The sequence below is a fragment of the Zalophus californianus genome, chromosome 1 (assembly GCF_009762305.2).
Source record: "Zalophus californianus isolate mZalCal1 chromosome 1, mZalCal1.pri.v2, whole genome shotgun sequence".
NCBI classification, from domain to species: Eukaryota; Metazoa; Chordata; class Mammalia; order Carnivora; family Otariidae; genus Zalophus; species Zalophus californianus.
In genome coordinates, this window is record NC_045595.1 from 22,874,767 (window position 1) to 22,899,691 (window position 24,925).

Genomic DNA, 24,925 nt, shown 5'->3' on the forward strand with positions numbered 1-24,925 from the left:
GCCCACACTCGGTCTTCAGGCAGCTGTGTGGGGCCCCGGGGGTTAGTGTGCAGGTGAGCACCCACCCACCATCACACGGCGCGTCCCGGTGGTCAGTAGTTGTGCCCGACTCCGAAACTCCAGCTTTTCCTACTCAGTGACGCTGGCCTCCCAAGCCGAGCGTAGGCCCTAATTCTAGACTCCCTTTTACCAATAGTATCTATTGGCACACAGAAGGCCATTCAGGTTTTGGTCCTGAGCCAGTTTCAAGAGGGTAGGGGAGGGAAGCCTCACCAGCACCTCGAATTCAACTCGAATTAAACCCACGGCTGTTCTGTTGTACTTTGCTGCCCCAGGGCTGCTGCCTACAGGAATTCACATTTAGGTGAGGCTCGGTGATTGGGACAGCCCATCCTTGTTAATAGCTTCTGAATAATGTATGAACATAGCTGACCAGAGCAAAGGGCCAAGCTGTACCTTTGAATTCTGAGCTGAACCCTGGATAGGTACCTTCCCAGGGCTTGGAGATGCCAAGCTCTGCATCTTCAGTAGGCTCTTTCTAGAGGGTCGTATTGCAAGGACTTGTCACAATGATAAAATTGGTTCTCTTTTTCATCACAAAAGCCTCGTATCTATAGCAGGGCAAGGCTACTCTGAGCTAGTGAGTCCCTTGCTTGGAAAGGTGCCCTGCAGTGAATTTCTGTTTCCTGGCTCTTTGGCAGAAGTGGTGAAAGAGTGAGAGTTGGGGGATGCTTGTCATATGAAGTCTGTGGTCTCTGGAGTTAGGCAGGTTGGGCTGAGAATCCTGACTTGGTCAGAATGTGCTGTGTGACCTTGAGAAAACTCTGCTTAGCCTCACCTTTATTTTCCTCATCTGTAAAATGGGGATGGGAATAGACCCAGCAGTGGCCATATAATTGATGAAGCCCAGTGCAAAATGAAAATGCAGGTCCCTTGTCCAGAAGTCATTAAGAATCTTACGAGAAAGGCAGCAGAGTGTTAAGTGGAGTGTGGGGCCCCGTACAGCCATGCACATCCCACGCCCATGAACCTGGCCCTGGTAAACCAGGGTTGAGGATTCTGCACAATGAAGCCATGCCTGCCTCCCTTTCAGCAGGGCTGAGGTAGGTGGGTAGTGCCATTCCTGTGACCACAGAGACACTGGGGAGCCTCAACTCTGGCCAGGCTGCCTCTGGCTTCTAGAAGCAGCTCGAGCTCCTGATGCTTTGGTCTTACTTCCTGCCCCAGTCCTCAGGATTGTCTGCTTCCCTTGATTGTCTCCTCTCTCCTTTTCCTTGCCCTGCAACCTTCTCTCTCCCTGTCCCCTACACTTACCAGTTTGGTTCCCAGACCCCTCCAAGCCAGTGTTTCCCACTGCACGCCCAGATGACGCTGGTCTGCTGAGATACTCCAGCATAGGTGTTGTCCAGGTGGCGAGATGGCACCCTCCTCTCCCAGAGACTCATAACGCACTTGTGCACATTCAAGACCTCCGAAGTCCTGCAGGGAACAGACCTTTTCCAAAATGTATTTATGCCAGTACTCAAACGTATTGACTCAGGAACTCTTTATCTTCTATCAGAACCTCAAGGTTAGAATCTTGTAGAAGTCACAGCTCACCAAACACACCTTCAGGCATAATATGTTTGTATGCTCCAAGAGGGTATATTAACCTCCCAGCACCTCTCAGATCCAGGGAAATCACCAGCACATGCTGGATTTCTTTCCTTAATTCTTGGTGACGGAAATATTTGTGAACCAGGGAAACCTTCCACACGCCTCTCTGATCTGCCTTCACCTGTAAAATCCCTCTGGGGTCTGGCCAATCAGAAGACCCAATGGGTCCAATGTAAATTCCAGACAGCAAGAAATGGAAAGAACAAAAATATTGCAGAATATCATTGATTGAGGTTGGTTGGTGGGTGGCACCATATTTTGAGTGAACATTTATCTGAGAGAGAAACATTTCTATCTCATCTCTTGCCACTGGGCTTTTAAATAGCCAAACATTTTGAAAAACACAGAGATGGTTAATCTCCCATGAAAATGAAGCTTTAACTATTTTCCACTGCATCAGTATGACCTTTAAGTGATATAATTCTCTTCTGTGTATTGCGCCTGCCCTTGCAAGCCAATATGAATAGTTATTTCTTAATGACACAAACGCACATTCTCCCTCTGTGTGTATGTCTATCTCTTTCTCTCTACTCTCTGTCTCTGTCTCACACACACACACACACACACACACACACACACACACACACACACACACACTCGAAAGTGTGATTGTGTTTGGGGCTCAGAATGGTTCAGAGGTTACTAGAACTACATGAAGTAAATTCTGGTTTGCAATTACCTGCATTTCAGGGTCAGTATTTGCTCCGATGACTTAAAGGCTTGCAGTTGTTGTACAAACGGCTTTGAAAGGAGCATTCAAATAAACTTCTAAGACCCTTCCATCTATTGATCTCTGCTGCATTCATTAGTTTCTGTAAGAACACAGAGCCAGTTTGCTACAGTAGTTATAGCATCTACCTTGTCATGTGACAACCGCAATTATCTTTTTTGGCGATGAATATGATCTTTGCAGTGATTACCTTTTAAAAATTTTTCTTAGCCAATTAAATAAAATTCGGTGACATTTCAAAGACTGTTAATCACAACCAAATGCTCTAAATGTCAGGATGCATTGAAATTTTCGCTGCTAACTGATGAATCACTGAGCTAATTGTAGTTCATCATCAGGCCCTTGTCATTGTTATTATTATGGAAAATACTTTCATCACTCCCGCTATTCAAAAAAAAAGTTCTAGACAAATATGAAGAGAAGAGATATTACTCATCAAAGCATTTGAATTTAATTGCATTCTTCAAAATTCTCCAACAGATTGCTGCAGAGAATACCAGGGACTTAGCCGGAGAGGAAAGTGATGTTTTTAAATAAACAGCTCAGGGCAGCCCCTTCTTCCAGTCTACATTATTCAGATATCTTCATTTCCCTCTCTTTCTTGCCTTTCGTTTGGGAGAATATTGCCAGGATGCTTTCCAATGAGTTGCATGAACAACAGTCCCAAGGTGTCTTGATTTTTTTCCCCTTTCTTCAGCCTCTGTGAACTGAAGCAGAGATCACCTTTATTTAGTGGCCCACTGCTGGGTTTATTCAATGATCTGAAGACGGTGTTGAATGCAGGCTCCCCCAAAACATTGCCAGAACAACCTGTTGATAGGACAGGACCACAGGGATATTTCTTCTTACCGCAGCAAGGAAGAAAATGCACCATGACGATAGAATCTTAGCAGTGTCTCAGAGTAGAAGGGACACTGCCATTTATTGAGACTATGAAGGTTGGTTGAAGGTGGGTCTTTCAGAGTGGAGGAGAAGGAAGAGGCATGGTTACGACTGGGTGAGAATCCTAATATTCTAGTTTAGGATTGGTGGATGCAGCAGAGGGAAGATTTTGAGGTCAGGGGTTTAAAGAGTCTTAGGTTATAAATTGTCCCGTGATAGTTTCTATTGGAGAGTTGATGGGCCTTTCAGGATGTTCCTGGAATAAGCAATCAATTTGTTGGCAATTTTTATCTTCCTGGACAAGAGTTTTCTGGAATAGTATGTTAAATTGATAAAGACAGTAGAACCGTAGTTGTGTATGAGGGCTTTAGTTCTCAAATATTTGTACATACCTGAGAATTTCTATGATATTACATCATGGGCCACATCTGCTCATTAACTCAAGGACTCCGGGCTCCGGTCCAGTCTGAGTTGCAGGAGTAGCTGCCAGGACCAGGACTGCAGTGAAGCAAGTGCCTAAGGCATACATTTTGAGGAGTAGTCACTCACTCACTCTCGGTGGGGGATCTGATGACTCCATGTGACCCTACAACTCTGGAAAGGATGGAGGGAGGAAGAAGCAGGTGAAGGAAATGAGCATTTATGGAGCCCTTCCATGCATCTCCATCTGCTCAAGGACCTTCATCTCATTATTGGGAGGCCATAGAGTGTGCTGGATCTGGGAGTAGATTCTGGAGCTGGACTGCCTGGGTTTAAATCCTGGCCATTACAGATGGGAGCTGTGTGACCTTGGGCAAGTTAACTAATCTCTGCCTCAAATTCCCCACTTGTAAAATGCCAGTAATGATAGTACCTACCTCAGGGGCTAGTCTTCAGTAAGTTAAAACTTGTTGCCCACCTTCCTTCCTTCCTCCCTTCCTTCCTTCCTTCCTTCCTTCCTTCCAACCATCCATCCATCCATCCATCCATCCATCCATCCATCCATCCTTCTATCCATTCATTCATCCAGTTAGTTATAGTCTTCTCTCTCAAGTTGCAACTTCAATCTCTACATCAGAACTCTAAGTACACAGAGACTAGGCATTAAATCTCAACTTGAATGCTTTATTAGCTCTCTGCTTCTGCAGGAACCAGCAGCAAATCCGAGAACAGTCTCCATCCTTCCCCTGTGCCTTGGTCAACAGATGGAACGTGCCCACTCAGTGCATTTGCATGTGCTCTTGGCCCTCTCTGGGACATCCCTCCCCCAGATACTCACCTCCTGCAGGTGTCACTCATATGTCACCTTCTCAGTGAGGTCTTCCCTATTTTTTCTAAAGTTGCCCCCTCCCCATTTCCCATCCCCCTGCTCTGCTTTCTTTTTTCTTTTTTCTTTTTGTTTCTTAACATCACTGTTACCACACATACAACAAAATTGACTTATTTACTTTGTTTCTATATGTCTCCCTACGTAGAATTATAAACTACAGGAGGGAAGGGATTTTTGCATGTTTCATCCCCAGCTCTGTGTGGGCACTTAGTAAATAATTTTAGAATTAACGAATAAACTTCACCAATTATAATGGTGGGAGTTTTCACTACTGAAAGTTAAAGACTTTTTTGTGTTTTCATGCCTCAGCACTGTCTTGTTAATTGTAGGGTTTTTGATTTTGATTATTTATTTATTTTAAAATTTTATTTATTTGAAAGAGAGAGAGTGAGAGCGCCTGGGTGGCTCAGTTGGTTAGGCGACTGCCTTAGGCTCAGGTCATGATCCTGGAGTCCCGGGATCGAGTCCTGCATTGGGCTCCCTGCTCAGCAGGGAGTCTGCTTCTCCCTCTGACCCTCCCCCCTCTCATGCTCTATCTCATTCTCTCTCTCAAATAAATAAATAAAATCTTTAAAAAAAAAAGAAAGAGAGAGAGAGAGCGCGCGCGCGAGAGAGAGAGCATGAGTGGAGGGGAGGGCAGAGGTACAGGGAGAAGCAGACCCCACCACTGAGCAGGGAACCCAACACGGGTCTTGATCCCAGGATCCTGAGATGAAGGCAGATGCTTAAGCGACTGAGCCACCCAGGTGCTCCAATTGTAGGGTTTTTTAAAGGACCTGGTGTTACTTTGAATTGCAGCATTAAGAGCATTCATTAAGGGAATTCTTCACCCCTGATTCAAGGGAAGGACACCGAGTTCTGGTGACTAGTCTACCCCAGTCTACCACTCATGAAGGCTGGGAGCTTTTACAATGCCACATAAAACTGAATGTTGAAGAAATTTAGGGTTTTGCACACCAGTGGGCACAATCTTGGAATTTCAATAATGTATATAAATTAATATGTAATGTTACATGCAAACAAATATATATTTAAAACAAACCCTACAAGGAGTGCTTAGGCTTCTAGTCTGAATTGGCATGTTCCTGAAAACATTTTATTCTCCATGTGTCGAAAACCTTGTTGATTGTATTATATAATGCATCAAACCAGACTCCTTTAGATTTTGAAAGAGACATTGCCTGCCTTGTATTCTGCGGCTCATGTGTTCCTAAAGGGTGACTGTGCCAATGCCTTAGGGGCTTATATTCTGTGGCAGTATCTGTGCTTGAAGCTAAGACAGGTTATTTGCCCTAGAATCTCACTTCCCACCTTGCGTGGGTTTTTCAGAAATCCCCTCTGAGGCCAATATGTAGTTCCAATTTGTCAAAGCAAAGAGGGTGAATGCATGGGGACAAGCTTATCATGTAGGTTCTGTTTTGCAGAACAAGCTCTTGTTTTGAGAGGCTTCCCAAGCCCTCATGCCTCTGAAGTCTCATGGATGTACAGAACTCTCTGGTGTGTTTTTTATTTTATTTTATTTATTTATTTGGGGTTATTTTGGCTTTTTTTTTTATTATGCTATGTTATGTTATGTGTGTTTTTTAGTTTGAACTTGTTTCTTCCCACAGTTCAACCACACAGGACAAGGAAGCATCTGCAGCCAGGCCATCATGCTCATCACTGATGGGGCGGTGGACACCTATGATACTATCTTTGCTAAATACAATTGGCCAGATCGCAAGGTATGTTGCTGATGCTGGCCGCGCAGCACAGTTGATGGAGAATTGTGTTATACTGTAATGCCCAGGTTGTCCAGGGTTAGGCACCCATCTAGATTTAATCTCATAATGACCTATGGTTTCTCAGTCTTGTGCCTTCTGGTTGACCAAACTGAATATGATGGCTTTCCTTGTTTTCAAAATGAAACTTTTTTTGGAGGAGAGAAGAAATCCATAAAGACACGGTTAACATGGTCAGTGAAATGATTCATTGAGAAGGGTGCTTCGCCCATATTGGGCAGCACTTTTGTTTTCCATGGAGCCAGAGCTGCTTGGTGAGTCCAGCATCTACAGATGGTGAAGTCAGCCATGTTGGCCATACAGTCATCTCCTGGATGTTTCTGTTTTTCTATGGTTCCTCCTTCTGCACCCTCATTACCACCCAGAAGCTTCTCTCCATCCCCCATGGGTTTTTCCCCACCCTTGTCAAAGCTTGTTCTCTATTCTAATTCCTTCTTTGCTTTCCAGGTTGACATTTATTTATCTGATGAACACATATGTTAGGATATCAATGATGAGTATTAACATTTTTGGTGCCTCTGAGTGCCTAAACCCAGACGTTCCTCAAGCTGTGAGCTAGTTTGAATTCTCTGGGGAGATTTTTAAATTATGGATACTTGTACTCTATCTCATATCTACAGAATCAAAACATCTAAGGATGTGGTTCAGTAATCCATGTTTTTAATAAGTTCCTCCAGTGGGCACCAATCAGCAGCTTAGCAGTTGTGAAGGGGGCTTTTCCTAAGCGGCTCCATTAAGACCGAATAAATTATCAGATGAGTCTCACATACTGAATTCTATAAATCCTTCCCACGTGGTGATACTTGTTGGATAGCAGTTGCCCCAGTAATATTGGTATTTAAACATCCGCTCCTTACTTGCAGGGAGAGGCAGAGAATGAGGGCTTCAAAGTCACAATTCTTCAGATAAAACACAAATTTACACATATCTTGCCAAAGGTACAATATTGATTTTCGGCCAGGTGCTTTCTTGGATTAATTGGAACCAGGATATTGGAAATTTCAACATTTTCAAGGAGTTTTACCTACTTATAGAGTATTTCAAGTCGAAGCAAATTTGCTTTTTGTAGTAAGCAAGTCTTCTATGATTAGAAATTAATAGCAGGATCCCGTCCCTCCTGCTCTATTCTGGAAAGTTCTATGGCATTCATATACATACACGTACACATTCTTCTTGATGACTTCTCTGTGAAGGTGCAGGTAATGAGTCTGCATGGGTCCCTATGTGTTAAAGGAAGATGTGTTTAGCATCTTTTAGCACTGTGTTAAAGGGAGATGAAGTGCAATGTCTAAGCAGTCATCTTTCTCTGTTATTCTGAACATTAGATATTTAGTAGAGGGTTCTATCATGCTGTAGTTGGCAATCTTCGAGATTAGAGAAACAGGAAGTAGATTCAGAAGAAAGGAAAATGATCTGAAGACTGGCATGTGATTACCATAAGACCATGGTTCTCAAGCTTGAATGAACATCAGAATCATCTGGAGGACTTGTTCCAACACCAACTGCTCACCCCATCCTGGGAGTTTCTGATCCAGTAGGGCTGGCTGGGGCCTGAGAATGTGTATTTCTCACAAGTTCCCAGGTGATGTGGATGCTGCACACTTGGGGAAGGACTCCCGGAAGTAAGAAACAGCCCAAGGAACAGCATTTGGTTCCTCCGTGGGCTTGTCTACTTTTGATCCTCTGTTTACTTTACAGGAACCTGTTCCCTCAGTCAAATCCAGGGCAAAAGTATGTGTTTCTTGGCTCATACTTTGTTTAAAAAATTGCCAATTACTGATCATCATTTAAAAGTCTGGAGAGAGTATATAAAATTTTAAAGTTTTAGTTTCTCTCATAAATAGGTACACTTGGCACTTGGGAGCCAACATTCTTATATGGAAAAAAAAAAAAAAAAGCCTGGAGCTGAGACATGGCTGTCCCCAGAGATGGCAGGTGCATTCTGCTTTTGACCATGACCTCTCCATTCTGTCTTCTCCTCCCAGCCTGCTTCGTTCCTGTGCTTGACATGCCCACAGGGATGGAGTTCTGGATTGACAGGTACTTGCTGCTTCCCAGGCAGGGCTTGTATTCCCCAGATTCTGGGGCTTCATTCTTTTGTCTAGGTGCTGCCCAAATCTTTCTCTCTTCCCTTCCAGTCAGAGGCCATCTTGTCTGCTTGAGCCCTAAACTTCAGACACCTTCAGGGTTGTCCTAGGGTTGGTTTAGGTTCATGTCCAGCACTGTAATTACTTCTAGGCCTATCTTTCATCTTCACTGGTTTGCTGAGTCCTTGAGGACAGATTCTATATCTCTGAACAGTACCACCACCATGCACCATATCCCAGCGCTGCTGAGAAGTGTGGCATAGAGACCCTAGGGTGGCCTCATGATTCCTGCCCCCAGGTGTTTACCCCCTATATAATCTCCTCACCTTGAGTATGAGTGGGCCTTGTGACTTGTTTCTAACCAATATAATATAATAAGGTGAGAGGATTTTGTAGATATAATCAAGGTCTCAAGTTAGTTGGTTTGAGCTAATCAAAAAGGATATCCTGGGTGAGCTATACTTAGAAGATCCTTAAAAGAGGGCTTGGACACTCCCTGAGGGCAGAGAGGTTCTCCTTGCCAGTTTGACAAAGTAAGCAGCTTTTGGAGAAGCTCATCAGCAAGGAGCTGGGGACAACCTCTAGGACCTGAGGACATTCTCCAGCTAACAGCCAGTAAAAAGCTGGGCCCTCAGTCTTACAGCCACAGGAAATGAATCCTGCCAACAATTTGAATGAGCTTGGAGGCAGATTCTTCCCCAATTGAGCCTCCAGATGAAAGCACAGCCCAGTCAGTATCTTGATTGCAGCCTTGTGAGATCACAGACAGAAGACCCAGCTAAGCTGTACCCAGACTCCTGACACAAAGAAACTGGGGGGTTGCAAATGTGTGTTTATTTAAGCCACTACATTTGTGGCAACATGTGATGCAGCAATAGAAAACTAATAGAAGAAGCAAGGAGAAGGGGAAAAGGAGAGGAAATCATTTATCATGGCAATATAATAAAACCTCCCCAAACCTCATTGCTTAAGAGAACAATTTATTCTTTCTTGCAATTCTGTGGGTTAACTGGATGGTGATTCTGCTCCACGTGGTGTCAGGTAGAATCACTGATGAAGCTGCAGGAAGTTGGGAGCTTGGCTGGGCTGTCTGGGTTCTCCTCCCAAAGACCTGCCTCTCCCTGTGGTGTCTAACCCTCCAGGGCCACACTGTGAGGTGTCTCCCCTCAGGGCAGTAGCCTGGATTTGCCTACAGTATGGCAGATGGGTACCCAGAAGGGGAAAGCTGAAGGAAGTGGGGAGCAGGCCAGGAGGCACTTGTGGGTGTCATTTTTTAAAGCTATCTATCACCTAACCAGGGCCTCGTTCAAGGCAACTGCTTAATAAAACATTTTAGAATGAGTTGGTAAAAGGAATGCATTATTGGTGATTTAGCCGTGAGTCCGAAGACAGCAAGCATCATGATTGCCATGCAATGTGTCCCTTGCCAGTATTTTATTTCCAAGGGCAGAAATGAGGAGCTATTTATTCATTTATTGGATGCCATTTACTTTTGCCTAATATCCATTGGTTAGCAGCTTAACAGCAGCTCTTACATACTTAGAATAAAAAATGAACTTCTCAACACGGAAGGGACTCATTCCAGGATCTGCTCAAGAAATAAAGCTGCCTGCATTTAAATTAGAATAAATGGTCATACCTGCCACCTATATAGTTGCTCTTCCAAGCGAACTAAAAAAAAAAAAAAAAAGGCAGCAGAAGGTCATGGAATGATTTATCATTACCTTTCTTGCTGCATAAGACAGAGTGGAAAGTGGATGGGTAAGAAAATGGTAGGAAAGTAATTTAAGGAATCTAGCCCTATAGGAAGGCCTGTTCGTCAACCCCTGATTTAAAGGAATCAACCGGTGTGTTGTTAAAAGTCATTGAGATGCCCTTGGAAATCCAACAGTTGAATTCAACAGAGGATGGTCTTGGTGGTTTTTCGCTTCCTTTCCACTGCTCTTTTCCATTTGAATGAACTATACTAGCCACATAATCAGTGGCAGAGGGGTGAGATCCTTGATGGCAAATCCCTCTCTCCATGCCTCGGGGTCTCTCCCACGTTTGGAGTAGTGCTTTCTGCTCTCCTGGTCCGAGTAGTTCCTGTTTTTCCCCTTTTCCTTCAGTGCTGCCACCAGGGCGGGGATGCAGGACATGACGCTGGGGCCGTTCAAAAGGCGGATGCGCTTGAATCCTGTTTTGGTGGTGACGGGGGCACGTGGCAGTGTCACAGCTTTCATGTCACCTGAGTAACAAAGGGAACACCCCAGAGAGAATCACATTCCCTCTTGGCTGAGACACAGGAAGCCAGAGACTCCCTGAATCCAAGGATAGCGGGATCCCTGGGATGCCTGTCAGAATCCACCTGCTCGGGGGCTAACCACTCTCTTTGCTGTGTGTGATATCCCAGGGAGGGAGATGTGGCTGCAGCCGCCACATAACACACTATGTCTCGACTGGCTTCAGCTGCAGGTGAAACAGTGGAAACTTGCCTGGGCGTGTAGTGTGGACAGTGACCCTTCTGTGCCTGCTAGACGTCCCTGCACAATCCGTCCTTCACGTGGGTCTGTGATGAGGAGGGCAGGCAGCACCGGGATGCTCCCTACACTTCCCTGAGCCTGAGTCTCTCCCTCAACGAGAGAATGCATTCAACTACTTTCTTGTGCCAAAATGTATATACAAAACGAATGAGAGCTAATTCTTATCAAATGCCAAGGGGCAGGAGCCATTCTAAATGCTTCACGTACATTTAATTCGCACAGAAACCCAAGAGGCGAGCCCTCCTCTATCCCCTTTATACCAAAGAGGAAACTGAGGTCACATAACTGAGTCAGGGTTCCACAACTAGCATTTGGAGCTGAACTGACAAGCCAGCATCGAACACGGAGGCTGTTCCCTGAACCTGGATGCAGACGTGCTGAAGGGAAAAGCAAAACAAAACAGCCTTAGGTCCCAGGAAGAGCTGTCCATCCATACCACACACATTGTCACCCAGAAAATAAGTTCTTTTCCTTGGCCTTCCCACCCCCAAGTGTGGGGGGGTCTGCGGAATGTCAAAGATTTGGAACTCCTTGTGGCTGCAGGCAGAGAGTAATCGGATGGCAAATGGATGGCCTCAGATGGAGGCTGTCTGGGTGTAACTAAATGGTTTTCCTCTTTTAGAAAGAGCCTCAAAGGTGCTTGCTCTTTCGTTACGTGTGCCGTGTGTCCTATTACCATTTACGTCCAGAACAAAAGGGAAGACGGTTGTCATGGTGAGGCCCTTAGAGAGACAAGCAGGGTTCAGGTGTCCTGAAGCATCCTTGGTGAGCTGGTGGGGGTGGCATGGAGGAGCGGGGCCAGAACGGCTCCTTGTTAGGGGTCCAGGGGAAGCCCTTGATCACCGAATGGTTTGGGGTCTGGCTTTGGAGCACCTTTGGAAACACTGTTGGAGGTCACTGTCCTTTGACCTGGTGTCACAGAAATCTCCAAGAAGGAGCTTTGGTTATGTGTGCTGTGTGTCCTATTATCATTTACGTCCAGAACAAAAGGGAGGACAGTTGCTCCAGACCTCCCTCCCTTGGCATAATTTGGAAGCTGAAGCCTCAAGCCAGCCATGTCTTTGTAGCCTCGAGGTGCTGGAAGGCTGAGCTCTTAGTGCCCCTGTGGTGGTTTTGGAAAGTTCAAGTACCCCTCCCTCTTCATCTTTCCACAGGACCTGTGCCATTCTGGGGAGCAGAGTTTCTGAGCTGAGTCCGTGCTCATCCTTTTAAGAACCCAGCTCTGAAATAGTCTCAGACAATCTAGAAGGGAGTTTTTCTTTCTTCTTTTCCCTAAACTACATTGTTTCCTTTTCCGACTTTCCAGTGATTTTACAAAGCTCTTTCTTTGCCTTCCCTTGAGCTGGTAAGAGGAGAAGGGATTTACCCAAAACAGCAACTGGGGAAGGAGTTTAGGTCGTACCGCTTGTAGGTGAGGGGTCTCCATGTGCTCTTGCTGCCCCCACCCGACCTGTACTCTGGCTGTCCCCCTCATGCCACAGAACCAGATGAATGTGGGGGCTGGAGGGTGGCAGAGGACGGTGACAGGGGAAGTAGAAGGAAGGAAGTAGCCATATGGTGTGTGAGGGGTGTGGTTCATTCATTCAACGGATTTGTACGGAGAACCCACCGTGTCCCAGGCCACTGTACCAGAGCCCAGGAGCATGGGGCTGACATGACAGCTCTAAGCAGATCCCGACAGCAGATAGCAGATCACAGATAACAAACAAGTGAAAAGACCAGTTGGTTAGAATCCATGATGAATCTTCCGAAGGAGACAAGCAACAGCCTGAGACAGAGAACGGGGTGGTCCAGGGAAGTCTCCCTGCAGAGAGCACATGTGAGTCAAAGGAGCTGGGCAAGACGGAGGGAACAGTATTTCCCAGGACCCCGTGGAGGAGTAGCTGGGTGCGCGTGAGGAACTGGATGAAGAGCAGGTGGGGGGAGCCTGGTGGGTGTGGGGACAGCGCCATGGTGGGGGGGCTGGCTGGCAGGATAGGTGGGCGTTAGCTCCTGCACACCTTGATGGGCACAGTATGGAGCTTTGATTGTGTCCAAGGGCAGTGAGGAGCCGTGGGAGTCTCGTGCACGGGGGAGAGACGTGTGCTGACTGTTTTCGGCAGTACTGCCTGACTACTGTATGGGGAACCAGTCTGTGAGGCTGGGCCCGGCTGGGTGTGCGGTTTTGTACTGACTCCTCCTCATCATTGATTTCAGTGGGGGCAGGCGGTAGGTAATAAGTAGATAGTAGACTTTTCTTTTTCTTTTTTCTTTTTTTTTTTTTCAGCTTCCTTTGAATGCTCCAAGATGCCTCTGTGTCCCTCAGCTCTTTGATTTCAGGGCTCAGTTGGGTGGTTACATTTCTCTGTCTTCTTCCTCCCTTCCTCCGTCCCTCTGTCCCTCAATCCTTCCCCGACAGAAGTCACATTTTGGTCCGAAAGTTTTGGGTCAGTTTGTGTCGTTGGCTGTATCTTTTCAAGGCTGATAAATCCTAAAGCTGTCTTAGGAAAATAGCAGGAACATTCATTTCTCGTGGTCAGTCAACGGTATGACAGGAAAGGGCATTTTCAGTCACTCTGGGGAGAGTGCACGCAGGCCCTCCTTGATACCAAAGGGAGGGTTGAAATGGTTCGCTGTCTCCCGGTTTATTTTTAATTACTTTTGCTGGTATTAGACATCCTGTGACTCCAGCAAGAAGAACATGATGAGACAAGTCAGGAACGAGGCCCACTGATGCATGGCTGCTGACAGCCATGGAAAAATCATTTCATGTCAGGGGCTCTGCCTTTCTCTGTCACAGTGAGTGCTGCTTCTCTTCGCGGGCTCGGCCTTGGGGCCTTGGCCTCCAGCCAGGCACCACTGTCCTGAGGAAGCAGGTAGGGGACGGTGCGCATTTCTTCCTATCTTCTCTACCCCCAACGTCTCCATGCTAAACCCCCCGCATCGGGCTCCCTGCTCGGCGGGAAGCCTGCTTCTCCCTCTCCCACTCTCCCTGCTTATATTCCCTCTCTCACTGTCTCTCTCTCTCTCTCTGTCAAATAAATAAATAAAATCTTTAAAAAAAAAACAACAAAAAACCCAGAGTCAAATGCTTTCTCTGCTCATGTCATTCTTAGCTCTGCCTTGTGGGGTAGACTCTCCGAGTGCCATTCTTACCTTACAGGGGAGGGAGCTCAGGCTCAGGGAGATGGAGCTACTCACCCAGAGTGCACAGCTATGAAACTGGGGGGTCTTTGATCCTGACTCATGTCAGAATGCACCCAAATGGAGCGGTTGGTGGTTGGAGGCACTTGCAAAAAAAAAAAAAAAAAAATGTTTCCTGGGTCCTACTTTGCAGGTGCAGCCCTGGGATTGACATTTTGATAGGTGGCTCACTGGCCACACTTTGTGAGTCAGGAGGGTCTTAGTGCCGCCTCCATGGCCCTGCAGGTGAAGACCGTCCACGCTACAGCGTGCTGAGAAATGCCACATGGCATGGTTGTGTTCCCAATGGATCAGGCAGGGTCCATTCAGGGGCAGAAACCCTAAAATTATTTTACCAGAGAGAATTTAATGTTAAGAATCGTTGACCAGAAAGGGCAAAAGAAGAGGTATAGGGTGTCACGGAAGTAGCAAGTTTACTACCCTATGGCTGGTGGGGGGCAAGCAGGAGAGGGGAAGGGAGGAGGAGAGGTCATTAGTAAAACTTAGAAGCTGGGAGGAGAGGACTTGGGGGCTGGGACCCTGACCTCTGAGAAGGGCACACTGGTTGGAATGGCAGGCAGGCTTTTGAAGAGGGGGTGCTGGGGTCTCTGGAGGGGATGGACCCGATTCTGTGAGTGTTGGGAGAACTATAAACTAGCTTCGTTCGCTGCTATGGGGGGGATGAACTGTCCCTGGCCAGGGCAAGGAGCCTTGCTGGAGTGATGGCACTGGGAACCAGAAGCCCACAGGAACCAAACTGGAGGGAGCGAGTTCCATGTCCTTCCTCCAACCTTGCAGTTTCCCCCTGTTGACCCTTCCGGCAGAGGCTCACCAGAAATGGCTGGCAAAGCAGAAATGTGGTTTGCAGAGCCCCAGCCTCAGCCTCAGCCTCATAAAGCCTGGTGGATTTGGTGCTGAGGCAACTCTAGCTTATTAACCGGCACACCCAGTAAGAACTGGAAGCTTGCTGAATAAGTTCAGCCTTGTTTGCAAGCTAATGATATCAAGGTCTAATTTCCTGGGTTTTATTCCTCTTGGTCTATTGGATAGGGCTCTTGGTGAGTGGGCAAGCGTAGAGAAGCAGTGCTGTCTAACGGAAAGAGGGTGGTGTCTGGATGCTGACAAATCTGTCCCCCACATCTGTCTATCAGGGTTAATTATACACACCTTGCAGTGTTCTTTGGAATGAAATGAGATGATGTGCTAGCAAGATCAGTGCTGGTGATGCTATATCCTCATCATTGTCACCATGATTGATAAGCACTCGTATTGTTAAAATCTTCTGTTATAGTTAGAATGCAGTGGTACTGGGTGAATTCAAGATGGTGTAGCCATAGTTTTTCAGATGTTGGAAAATAGAAAGGAAATTTTTATCCCTGAAAATGGATTAATCTTATGCAGTGTCTTGGTTGACTTATAAGAAGATTAAAGTATTCAGAGGCATTTTAAAAACATTTTTAAGCCTTTCCTTTTACCTGTTTCATGAATAAGCATATACAGAGATGTAAACTTCTGACACCCCGTAAAATATAATGAGATCTATTTGGTCATTCACTATCATTAAATAATTAGTCTATGTAACAGCTAACATTCCTCAATTCAGACAAGCAGCCTGTCTGCATTAGTGAAATGTAAAAAAGAGATTTGCAAAGTAGTGTTGCTTTTATGAGTTATCTCTTTTCTAGAGTGGTGGTTAAGGCTCCAGGCTTCACTGTGTCTGAGTGGGGTGACTTTGGGCAAGTGATTGAATGTCCTGTGCTTAGTAACCTCATCTAGGAAACAGGAGGGGGCGGCACAAAATTCACGCTGTCCTCGCAGGGCTGTCACGGGGGCAGGGCATGTGTATCAGGTCCTGGGGACAACAGGTGCTTGGTGAACGTCAGTGATGGAGAAGAGACTGTGGTCTGCAGAATTCTGGGCCGGGCTCCGCGGGTGCATCCTCAGGCAGCCCGCAGTGCCGGGAAGCAGAAGAGGATGTGGCCTTGGCATGGCAGGTTTGGGAATGCGTGTGGCTGGTGCAGTGGGCTTGCAAGTGTTTGGTTCTTGTCAGCAGCCTTGGATCATCTTCTTTCCTCATTGGCTCCCTTCGTGAACCTCACCCCATCGATGCTTTGGTGGGAAGCCTCACAAGCACCTGCTTGTAGGGGACCTTGGGTTGCAAGCTGGTCAGGCCAAGTCAACAGAGGAGTCCCGGGCTGAGGCTCCATGCCTCAGCTAGCAGAAGCTGCCCAGCGGCCGTCCGGGAGCTCCTTGCTCAGACTCAGCCCGTCTTGTAGGTTCGCCACCTTGTCAGGTGAGCTCCTGCCCACTTTGCTGCACTTCCATCCTCAGCTGGGCTGGAAGGGGTGCTCAGCAGTACTGAGAGGAGAGCAGAGCACACCCCTACTGTCTGGAAACGTGCCCCGGTGTGTTGGAGGTCAGGAGCCTACAGGCCTAGAAATCAGCTGTGCTCCTCCAGCCTCTATTGCTCTCACACCTGCTCATAAATTTCGATCAAAGCACATTTCACCCCAAGCTTCGGATAGATTGGCTTCATCAGAAGGCACTCCACAGCCTGTTCTCCACACAGAGGCCAGACACTTTGAAAACCAGAGGCCGATTTTGCCAGTGAACCCCCCTGCCCCGCAGACCTGACTGGCTCCCCGGGCTGTGCTGAGTCTCCGCTGAAGTCCCAAGAGAGGCCCACAGGGCCCGGCCCGATGGGTGGTGCCCGTTCATCCCAGTCTCTTCTCCACTGCTGTGCCCTATGCCTTCCACACAGCCCATGGCTCTTGGCCACGCTGGGCACACGGTCACCGTAGGACATGAGCACCGTCTGTTCCCTCTGGCCGGGGCACTTTTCCCCCAGATTTCCAGGTGGCTCACCCCTCACTTCTTCATGTCCTTGTCCAGACACCAGCTTTCCAATGAGACCTACCCTGACTCTATGATTTAAAGTTATCCCCAGTCCTGACCACCAGCCATCTTAGTTACTGCTTCCCTTTTAATGGCAGCATTTTGGGTCTGGGCTCTAACATACTAGATAACCATCACAAGGAAGCCCTTTGCTTTTTAGCTAACTTTACTGGTAGAGAAATCACCAAAATCACCTTTATTCCTCATAACTGAAATTCCTGTTTCCAGTAGATTTCAGGAAATCCAATATTCTCCATAGGCTGACCCTTATATGCCCTCTTCAAACATCTGGGGATAAAACTTGCAGCTCCCAATGCCAAATGGTTCTGGCCGTCGACCTGGTATCTGCCTGGCTACCCTTACCTTAATCATTCCCATAAAAAATATGAAGGGAGGAGGTTGATAGAGAGCTTACTGAACATGTTCCATCACTGCGACCTGCACTGTGGGCCCTGCTCTCAGCTCAGAGCCTTCCAAGGGGCCTCCCCCCTCCCTCTCCACATTGCAGTAAAGTTGACTCTGCTTCATCGTTCACTGGTCCATAATCTAATAATAGATTCTGTGTGATACTCTTCAGTCCTCGGGGATTCCTACCTAGATGAAAACAGCTGATGGTGGTGACCAGTGGGGTCTCTCTGGGGTAGACTGTTATGAGCTACATGCTAACTGCCCAGTAGGAAGCCTGCTGCTAACGGGCCTTATTATAAAGCAAGAGACCCAGCAAATGAAGGTGAGTTGTACAGGGAGGATTAGCTAACCAGCCATGCAGCCTCCTGGGGCAACCTCAGGCCCTGGAACAGATTTCCACAGTGCCCTCTGATTTGAAGGGGGTGAATCTAGCTGGGGGCAATAGTCTAGTGCCTTTTGATTCAGAAGCCTGAATTTTTTGGCACTCCCCGATCCTTGGTTTCATGAATCTGATCCTTAGAACTCATAGAAACTTTAAGACTTTTAATATTTGGATCATCTTAATTTTGCTTTCACCTGATTTGTTTCTGTGCCTCCATGGGACAGAAAAATGATGGTTTTAGAATTTCAAAGAAGAGTGTTCAGACTCCAAACGAAAGGATTTCTGTATAAGCCAAGGAAAGATGCTTACTGAAATGTGTTTTCTCCCCCACAGAATGATTATCTCAACCCTGCTAAAAATCCTGATCCTTTCTCTTCCTCTGAACTTAGGAAATGGCCTGTTATGAGCTCTTCTCATTAAAAATAATTGGGGCCCCCTTTAAAAGACAATATCCAGTGGAGAGTCATCTTAAGTTAGGGATGGACAGCTGGTCCCCCGACATCAGGAGAAAGGGGTGGGACTCTCTGAGATTCTAATTTGTAAAATGGCCTTGCCAATAGTAGCTCCTTTCCAGTTTTCTTGGGAAACACCATGAGAAAAGGCACCTGGCAGCAGCTTCTGGTCCACAGACCCAGTGAGGGACATGGGACAAAATTCTTGAAGAAGAAGGGGAACTAAGTAAATGAGACAGGATCCTTGAAGAGACCTAGATGGAACCTGAGATCTTGAGGATGCAAAAACGCTTAAGAGGAGTTCTCTAGACCTTTCTGGAAGGATTGCTCTCTGCCCTTGCTGTGGCCCCTGTTTTCACTGACTTAATTCTAGACTTTGAGGCTGTGACTGACCGCTGTCTGCCCTGTTACCTCTACGACCTTGCCTAGTTTATTACGGGCCTGGGGCTCTGCGGGCCTCGGTGTCTATGAGCTCGAGAAGGGGTTGGCTTGTGTTTAGGGACAGTGCGGGACCCCCTGTCATTCTGTCATCGAGTCTGGGCTAAGGTGTCCACCCCTCATGTGAAGCCCAGGCTTTTCTCTGAGCTATCGATGTGGTGACTCGGTCTTTAGGACGCCGGACTTTGATCAACCTGTGGCAGAAGGTTTGTGTGAAACCCTTCCTGGTTTTCTTTTCTTTCTTTCTTTCTTTTTTGAAACACAAATGGGATCTGGAATTGATCCCAGATAATACATCTGCCTCTTCATTTCACTTCAGAGGGGCAGGATAACAGGAAAGACAATGAAGACAACTAAATGCATTTATGATTTATGCCCCTGTGATAAATCAATGGGTGATTTCTCCCCAAAATGTGGTCACTGCCCGGCTAACTCATACCAGCTGCCACATCTGTGAGATGGATGGGGGCCGAGCCCGCTCCGTGCCATGTGCACACCAGGCCTGCACCCCGCCCCCCAGGGGCGGGTTGGGACGCGGGAGCAGGGCCGTCTCTGCGCAGTCAGGAGGAGGGGTTGCCTTGCCACCACCTTCTGCTCCCCCTCGAGTCCGTGCGCGCCTTCCTTGCAGCCTGCCGGTGCAGTTCCATGCAGCCTGGCCTTGGTTCATCTCCAGCATTCCTTTCTGTGCTTGCCTTCATGTGTGAGGAGTTAGATTTTTCCATTCCCTAAAGGTGATTTGATCAGGCCAGTTCTCACCAGAGTCCCTCAAAGCAAGCGGGGAGAGTGGAAAATCACATTAACTCTTTCATTAACTCCAGCTGCTTTGCGAGGAGAGGGAGATGGCAAAGAGGTTTCCTCTGGAGGGCCAGCTCTGGGCCTGGGGAGGGGCTCCCTGGAGTGCTGGCTTGGGAAGGGGCGCAGGGGCCCGTCTGGCTGGAAGGGGACAGGGCCATGGCCAGACAGCGGTGTCAGCGTGTGCAGGAAGGCCAGCAGTGGCCCTGGGACCATGCGTCTACCGTCCCTCTCCTCCGTGGTCTCTTCGCATCCTGAAGGCCTGGCCTTGCCTTTCTGAACCTGGGAAGCTGAATCTACATGTTCCAAAAAATTCTGTCATTAGAAATTTTCAAAAATCTCTTGAACCGTTTTTTTTTTTTTTTTTTTGACTGGCAGTCACATAGCAACTGGATTGCTTACTTCCCCACCATTTTTTTTTTTTTTTTTTTTTTTTTTTTAAGCATCATCTGAAGCTAATTTCTCCAGGAGTAACTTGGGCTTTGAGGCGGGGGGGCGGGGAATGTCACATTCATTTTATAAGTTACCTGCAAATGAAACTGCCTGGTTTTGCCTCACATTTTCCTCTTGTTGAAAAATGTCTTTGTTACTCCATGTTTGCCTTTTATTACGCAAACTTGAGAAACTCTCAGGAATGCAGTTTAAAGGGTTCGGCGGCAACGTTATTTTCCTCACCTTTCTATGTGGGGGGGGGGTGTCAAAGCCATTTGCCGGGCCAAGACTGGGAGGTGAGATCCCCTGGAGATGGAAAAGGGTGGAGCAGGAGGGTCCGGAGGCCAGTGAGGTGGCTGATGCTCTTTGTCACTGCGGACGGCAGGCTGGAGACAGAGACGCTGGCTGTGGGCGGGGACACGGGGCTCCCTCTGGAACCTCCGCCTCTGGGCCAGATCGCCCTGCTCCATAGACTGAGTATAGAAAGGAGAAACGAGCGAGCTAGTAAAGGTTGTTCATTTGATGTCTCTGCTGATACTTCACATTACCATTGTCCCAGCCAGAAATAATATACCTGCAGCTGTATTTCTGTAGGACAGCGGGGACAGCTAATAATATATTGGGCTGATCTAAGCTTCCTTTTCTCCCGCGAGGGCCCACGGGGAAGATAGAAACTCTACCTTTATGTTATCCGGTGGTACTAATCAGAAACCATTGCTGTAGAAATGACTTGTCCTGTTTGGTTCCCTTCTAATAGGAAATCATAAATTAAAACAGAGTTTGATAGATTCTGCTTAATGCCAAAATGAAATCCTCACATATTTTTTTGGATATTACATAATTAGTTGACTTCTCAAAGGAGTTCTAATTATGCCTATGGAATCAGCTCAAGATAATGAAATGCATTCATCTCTCTGGCAAGCCGTCTGTTGCTTAGCACTGAGCTCCGAGTCAGTCCTCTGGGGTTCGCCTTCTAGCTCCAGGAGCGAAGCTTTATTTACAGCCACAGAACTTGGAAATGCAATACAAAGTTATTTTGTTATGTACTTCTTTCTTTATTCCTTCTAAGAAAATCAGTTTTCCTTCGCTTCATAGACTGCGTAAAGGACCACGTGTAAAGTAGCTGTGCTAATCCCCAAACATAACGATTCCCCCATCCCCAAATGCATCACTAAGATTCATAATACCAGAAAGACTGCCGGAGATAGGAAGAGAATAATGACAAGGCCAAAGAGAATGACTTCTTTGACTCTGAACTGCATTATCTGTAACCTTAGTACTTGGGAAAAAGTTAAATACATGGGCGGATGGGTGGGTGGAGAAGCAAGTGGATGGTGAAATGGGAGGGCAGATGTGTATTTGAACAGAGGGATGAATATTTAATCAGGAAGGGATATACATGGAATAGAGCTAGTGCACGAAAATCTACCTTTGCGTCTATTATCCCAAACTTGATTGTTAGGGACAATTATGAAGAAAAAGAGGGCATTTTTTTTCTAATAATTTCTTATTGGTAAAAGGAGAGCTCAAAATTCTTTTAATTGCTCAGTAGACAGCTCTGAAAGGTAACAGCAAAGATGTGGGGAAAGTTGACTTGGGAGGGAAATAGAAGAAATGTCTCTGAGACAAACCAGGGAAAGAGAGAGTATTAGGTTCCAATAGCAGAAAATATCAGATAAAAATTTATTCTCCATAAATAAGTCATTCATAGCCGAAATTAGAACAAAGCTCTGCTTAAATTTCACTGGAAAGTAGACTGTTCCAAATCACATTAGTGAATGAAACCCAAGCCAAGAAGGAGCCATTCAGAGTGACATTTATGGAGTGTTTCTGCCTCAGTTTTTACATTTGATAATGAAGATGCCCTGCCCAATCCTATCGTTGACACAGCCATAGAGAAAATGAAGGGATGCCCACTGATTTCCCTCCCCCAATTTAAGCAGTCATGAATCTCTGCTGATGGGCACAGGCACCAAAGGTGTTTTCGCTGTTTGCTATGAAGTCACCTCCTTTCCAAATATCCCTTGAAATACATGTGGAAAGAAAGGCCTGGACAGATGTTCAACCAAGTTTTCCTAAGACAAAAGATGTCTTGTTTTATGACACGTGATGCAGGGTGACTGGGGAATTGCCTGGCAGTGTGAGGGCAACCTAGGCTTGCTTTATCCCCAGCACACTTGGAAATACTTTGTGCCATCAAATGCCTTCCGTCCGGCCCAGCACCTGGGGCAGAGGAATCCTTACAAGAACCTGCCTGTGTGGTTGGTGTGGCTGAATTCCAGTGGCAGTACCTGTGGGCAGTTCTTTGGCTCTAGGGTTGGATTCTCCTCCCATCCAAAGAGCCATTCATGAACTCTCTGCTGCCCAAAGGATTCGTTCTTTCATGTTTTTAGCAGAAGCAACTCACCCTGGCTTAAATTCCCAAAGATCAGGTCCCCTTGTGTTACTCACTCATCTCTATTCCGGCTGGCACAGCATCATGGCTCCATGAACATTGTTTTAAAAATCCCTGCATTGAGTCCCTTCATGAGACAGTGACACGAAAGGACCTTTCCTTGTACTATTCTTTCAAAATACAACGTTGGGGATCTTAGAATCTCAGGAACCCTAGAACCTCACTCGATGTGGTAAAAGATAGGAATTGGTCTTTAAGACTAAAGTATGACATCTGCAGTTTTGTTTTGTGCTAATTGAATATATAATCAGTAACCATGATTATTCATCATCACCAAGGCAGAGGCTGAAAGAAGCAGTAATAGGTCAGGTGGCATTTGTCGTGGATGTGTGGGCGTGTATTGATTACATGAACAGGTTTCCATTTTCTCTCCATTCCTTCAGAGACAGCAGCCTCACTTTCAATCAAGCCAGGGTGTTGAACCCTGGTAGCTGGTGCACTGCCTGTTACGAACAGACCACTTTGTGCTGAGTTATGGGGAGAGACACAGTCTAGGTTTTTGAAAAATTGTGCTAAATATTTGGACCATGTATTAGGAGTCAAAATGGGCATTTTTAAATTTGACTTTTGTAACCAACTTGAGATGGCAAAGAAAAAAAAAGCAGATTTGGCATGAAGAAAGAATTTCTTATTCAAACATTCAAAGGGCTATTGATTTCTTATAACTATCTTATAACTAACTATAACTGCATAACTATCTATTATGCAGTGTTTAAGGACAACCTTTATTTTAAGAACAAATATCATCAGTAGGCCTCAAAAAAAGCAAATCCTCTGAGTGTGGGAGAGGATGTTTTATATATTAGTAATACATTAGGTCTCATAAAAAAAGTGGGCCAATCAAACATTTTGCCTTGAGTACCTACTCTTTTTCCATGCGGAGTCATTACTATGTGGCTGAGAGGCAGAAGACCCTAGCCTTTGTTCTCCCTTCTCATAATAATATTTAATCAAGGGTGAACAGCCTGGCAGAGTCCAGGAGGCCAGGATTGGCCAACAGGGTGCATTTGGGACAATGGGCCCAACGCTCTGGGGATGGGAAATGATGAAGTTAATGTGTGGGCAGGACTCTGCCATTGTTCAAAGAGGCATCCTTGGCCTTTTGTAGTGTTGAATAACAGTGACAAAATCGCAGTCACTGTTTACACAGGCTTATTCCTCTGGTGTAGAAATGCACTCTGAGCTCACTCTTGGCATTTGCTCTGCAACAAGGGGAGCTTTTCATCTTTTTTTTTTTTTTTTAAGATTTTATTTATTTGAGAGAGAGCTCTGGGGAAGGAGCAGAGGGAGAGGGGCAAGCCGACTCTGCGGCAAGCACGATGCCCAAATGGGGCTGGATCCCATGACCCTGAGATCATGATCGGAGCCGGAATCAAGAATTGGTTGCTTGAGCGCCTGGGTGGTTCAGTCAGTTGAGTGTCTCCCTGCTGAGCAGGGTGTCTGCTTGCCCCTCTGCCACTCCCCCTTGATTGTGCTCCTTTATTCTCTCTCAAATAATTAAATAAAATCTTAACAAAAACAAAACAGAGGCGGATGCTTAACCAACTGAGCCAACCAGGCGCCCCCTACTCTTCATCTTTTAAGTTAAAAACAAAATCATTCTGTTCCTAGTGGGGTTATAAGAGTAAATGTCATCACCAAGCCTGCCCAGATTGCTCTACTGGTAAATCAGTTTGTCACTCCATTCACTTGATGCAGGGGACAGGACCCTGGAAGAGGGCCCATATGAATGATAGAGAACCAGTTGACTGTGGGCCCACCGCCAGTGTGCCTTCAAGGCTAGCCGCAGGGCCCTGCAGAAGTCTGGCATCTACTCTGCCTCAGGCTTCACCTCAAACCTGGGCTTTTTCTGCACCAAGACACCACAGCCTCCCCCAGAGGACATCTGCATATGCTGCTCCATCCCTTGCCATGCTTCCGTTCCTGTTTCTGACTCAATAGCACACACACACCTTTCAAATTTCCACTCAGGCCTGCCTCTCCTGTTCGCTGTGCCCCAGCCTGGGCCACATTGTGTTGTCACGGCTTCACATGGGATATAGCATTCTTTTCCCTCTGAGCACTAGTGTCTGCCTCTGACATCCTCATCAGGGGTATTGTCTTATTGTTTAGCTCCTTCATTAAGCTATATTCTCTGCACGGTACAGTCAGGGCCGTCTTCCTGGGCATGCTACAGCATTGTCACTCAGGGCTCCTGAGCGTTAAGAAGGGCCCTGGGCTCATCTTGATGCTCTGTTGTTGCTGCCCTGAAATCCTTCACACTTTTTGAACCAGGGACCCGCAATTTCATTTTGCACTAGGCCCCACGAATCATGTAGTCGGTCCTGGGTTGGGCCACGTCTGTTTCTCTCAGATCTCCAACACATGGTATATGTTCAAGAAGTATTTTGTAAATGAATGTTTCATTGACAAAAGATGATCTCCTTTCATTAGTGCATGAAGTATACAATGCCTAATACCTAATTTCAAGCCAGGATGTTATATATTTTCCTGGCAGCTCACTACCTACTCTTATTCTTTTCATAAAGTTTGGCACATGCAA

General features: G+C 46.5%; 1 protein-coding gene across 5 annotated transcripts in view; it reads left to right on the forward strand.

Annotated features, from left to right (window-relative positions):
• Positions 1-24,925, forward strand: part of CACNA2D3 (calcium voltage-gated channel auxiliary subunit alpha2delta 3) — an 891,383-nt gene that overhangs the window by 476,212 nt on the left and 390,246 nt on the right. For all 5 annotated transcript variants that reach the window (XM_035723841.1, XM_027586868.1, XM_027586871.1 and 2 more), the window contains one exon: positions 6,188-6,301. In XM_035723841.1, the coding sequence (XP_035579734.1) occupies positions 6,188-6,301 (114 nt within the window). The remainder of the gene's footprint in view (positions 1-6,187; positions 6,302-24,925) is intronic.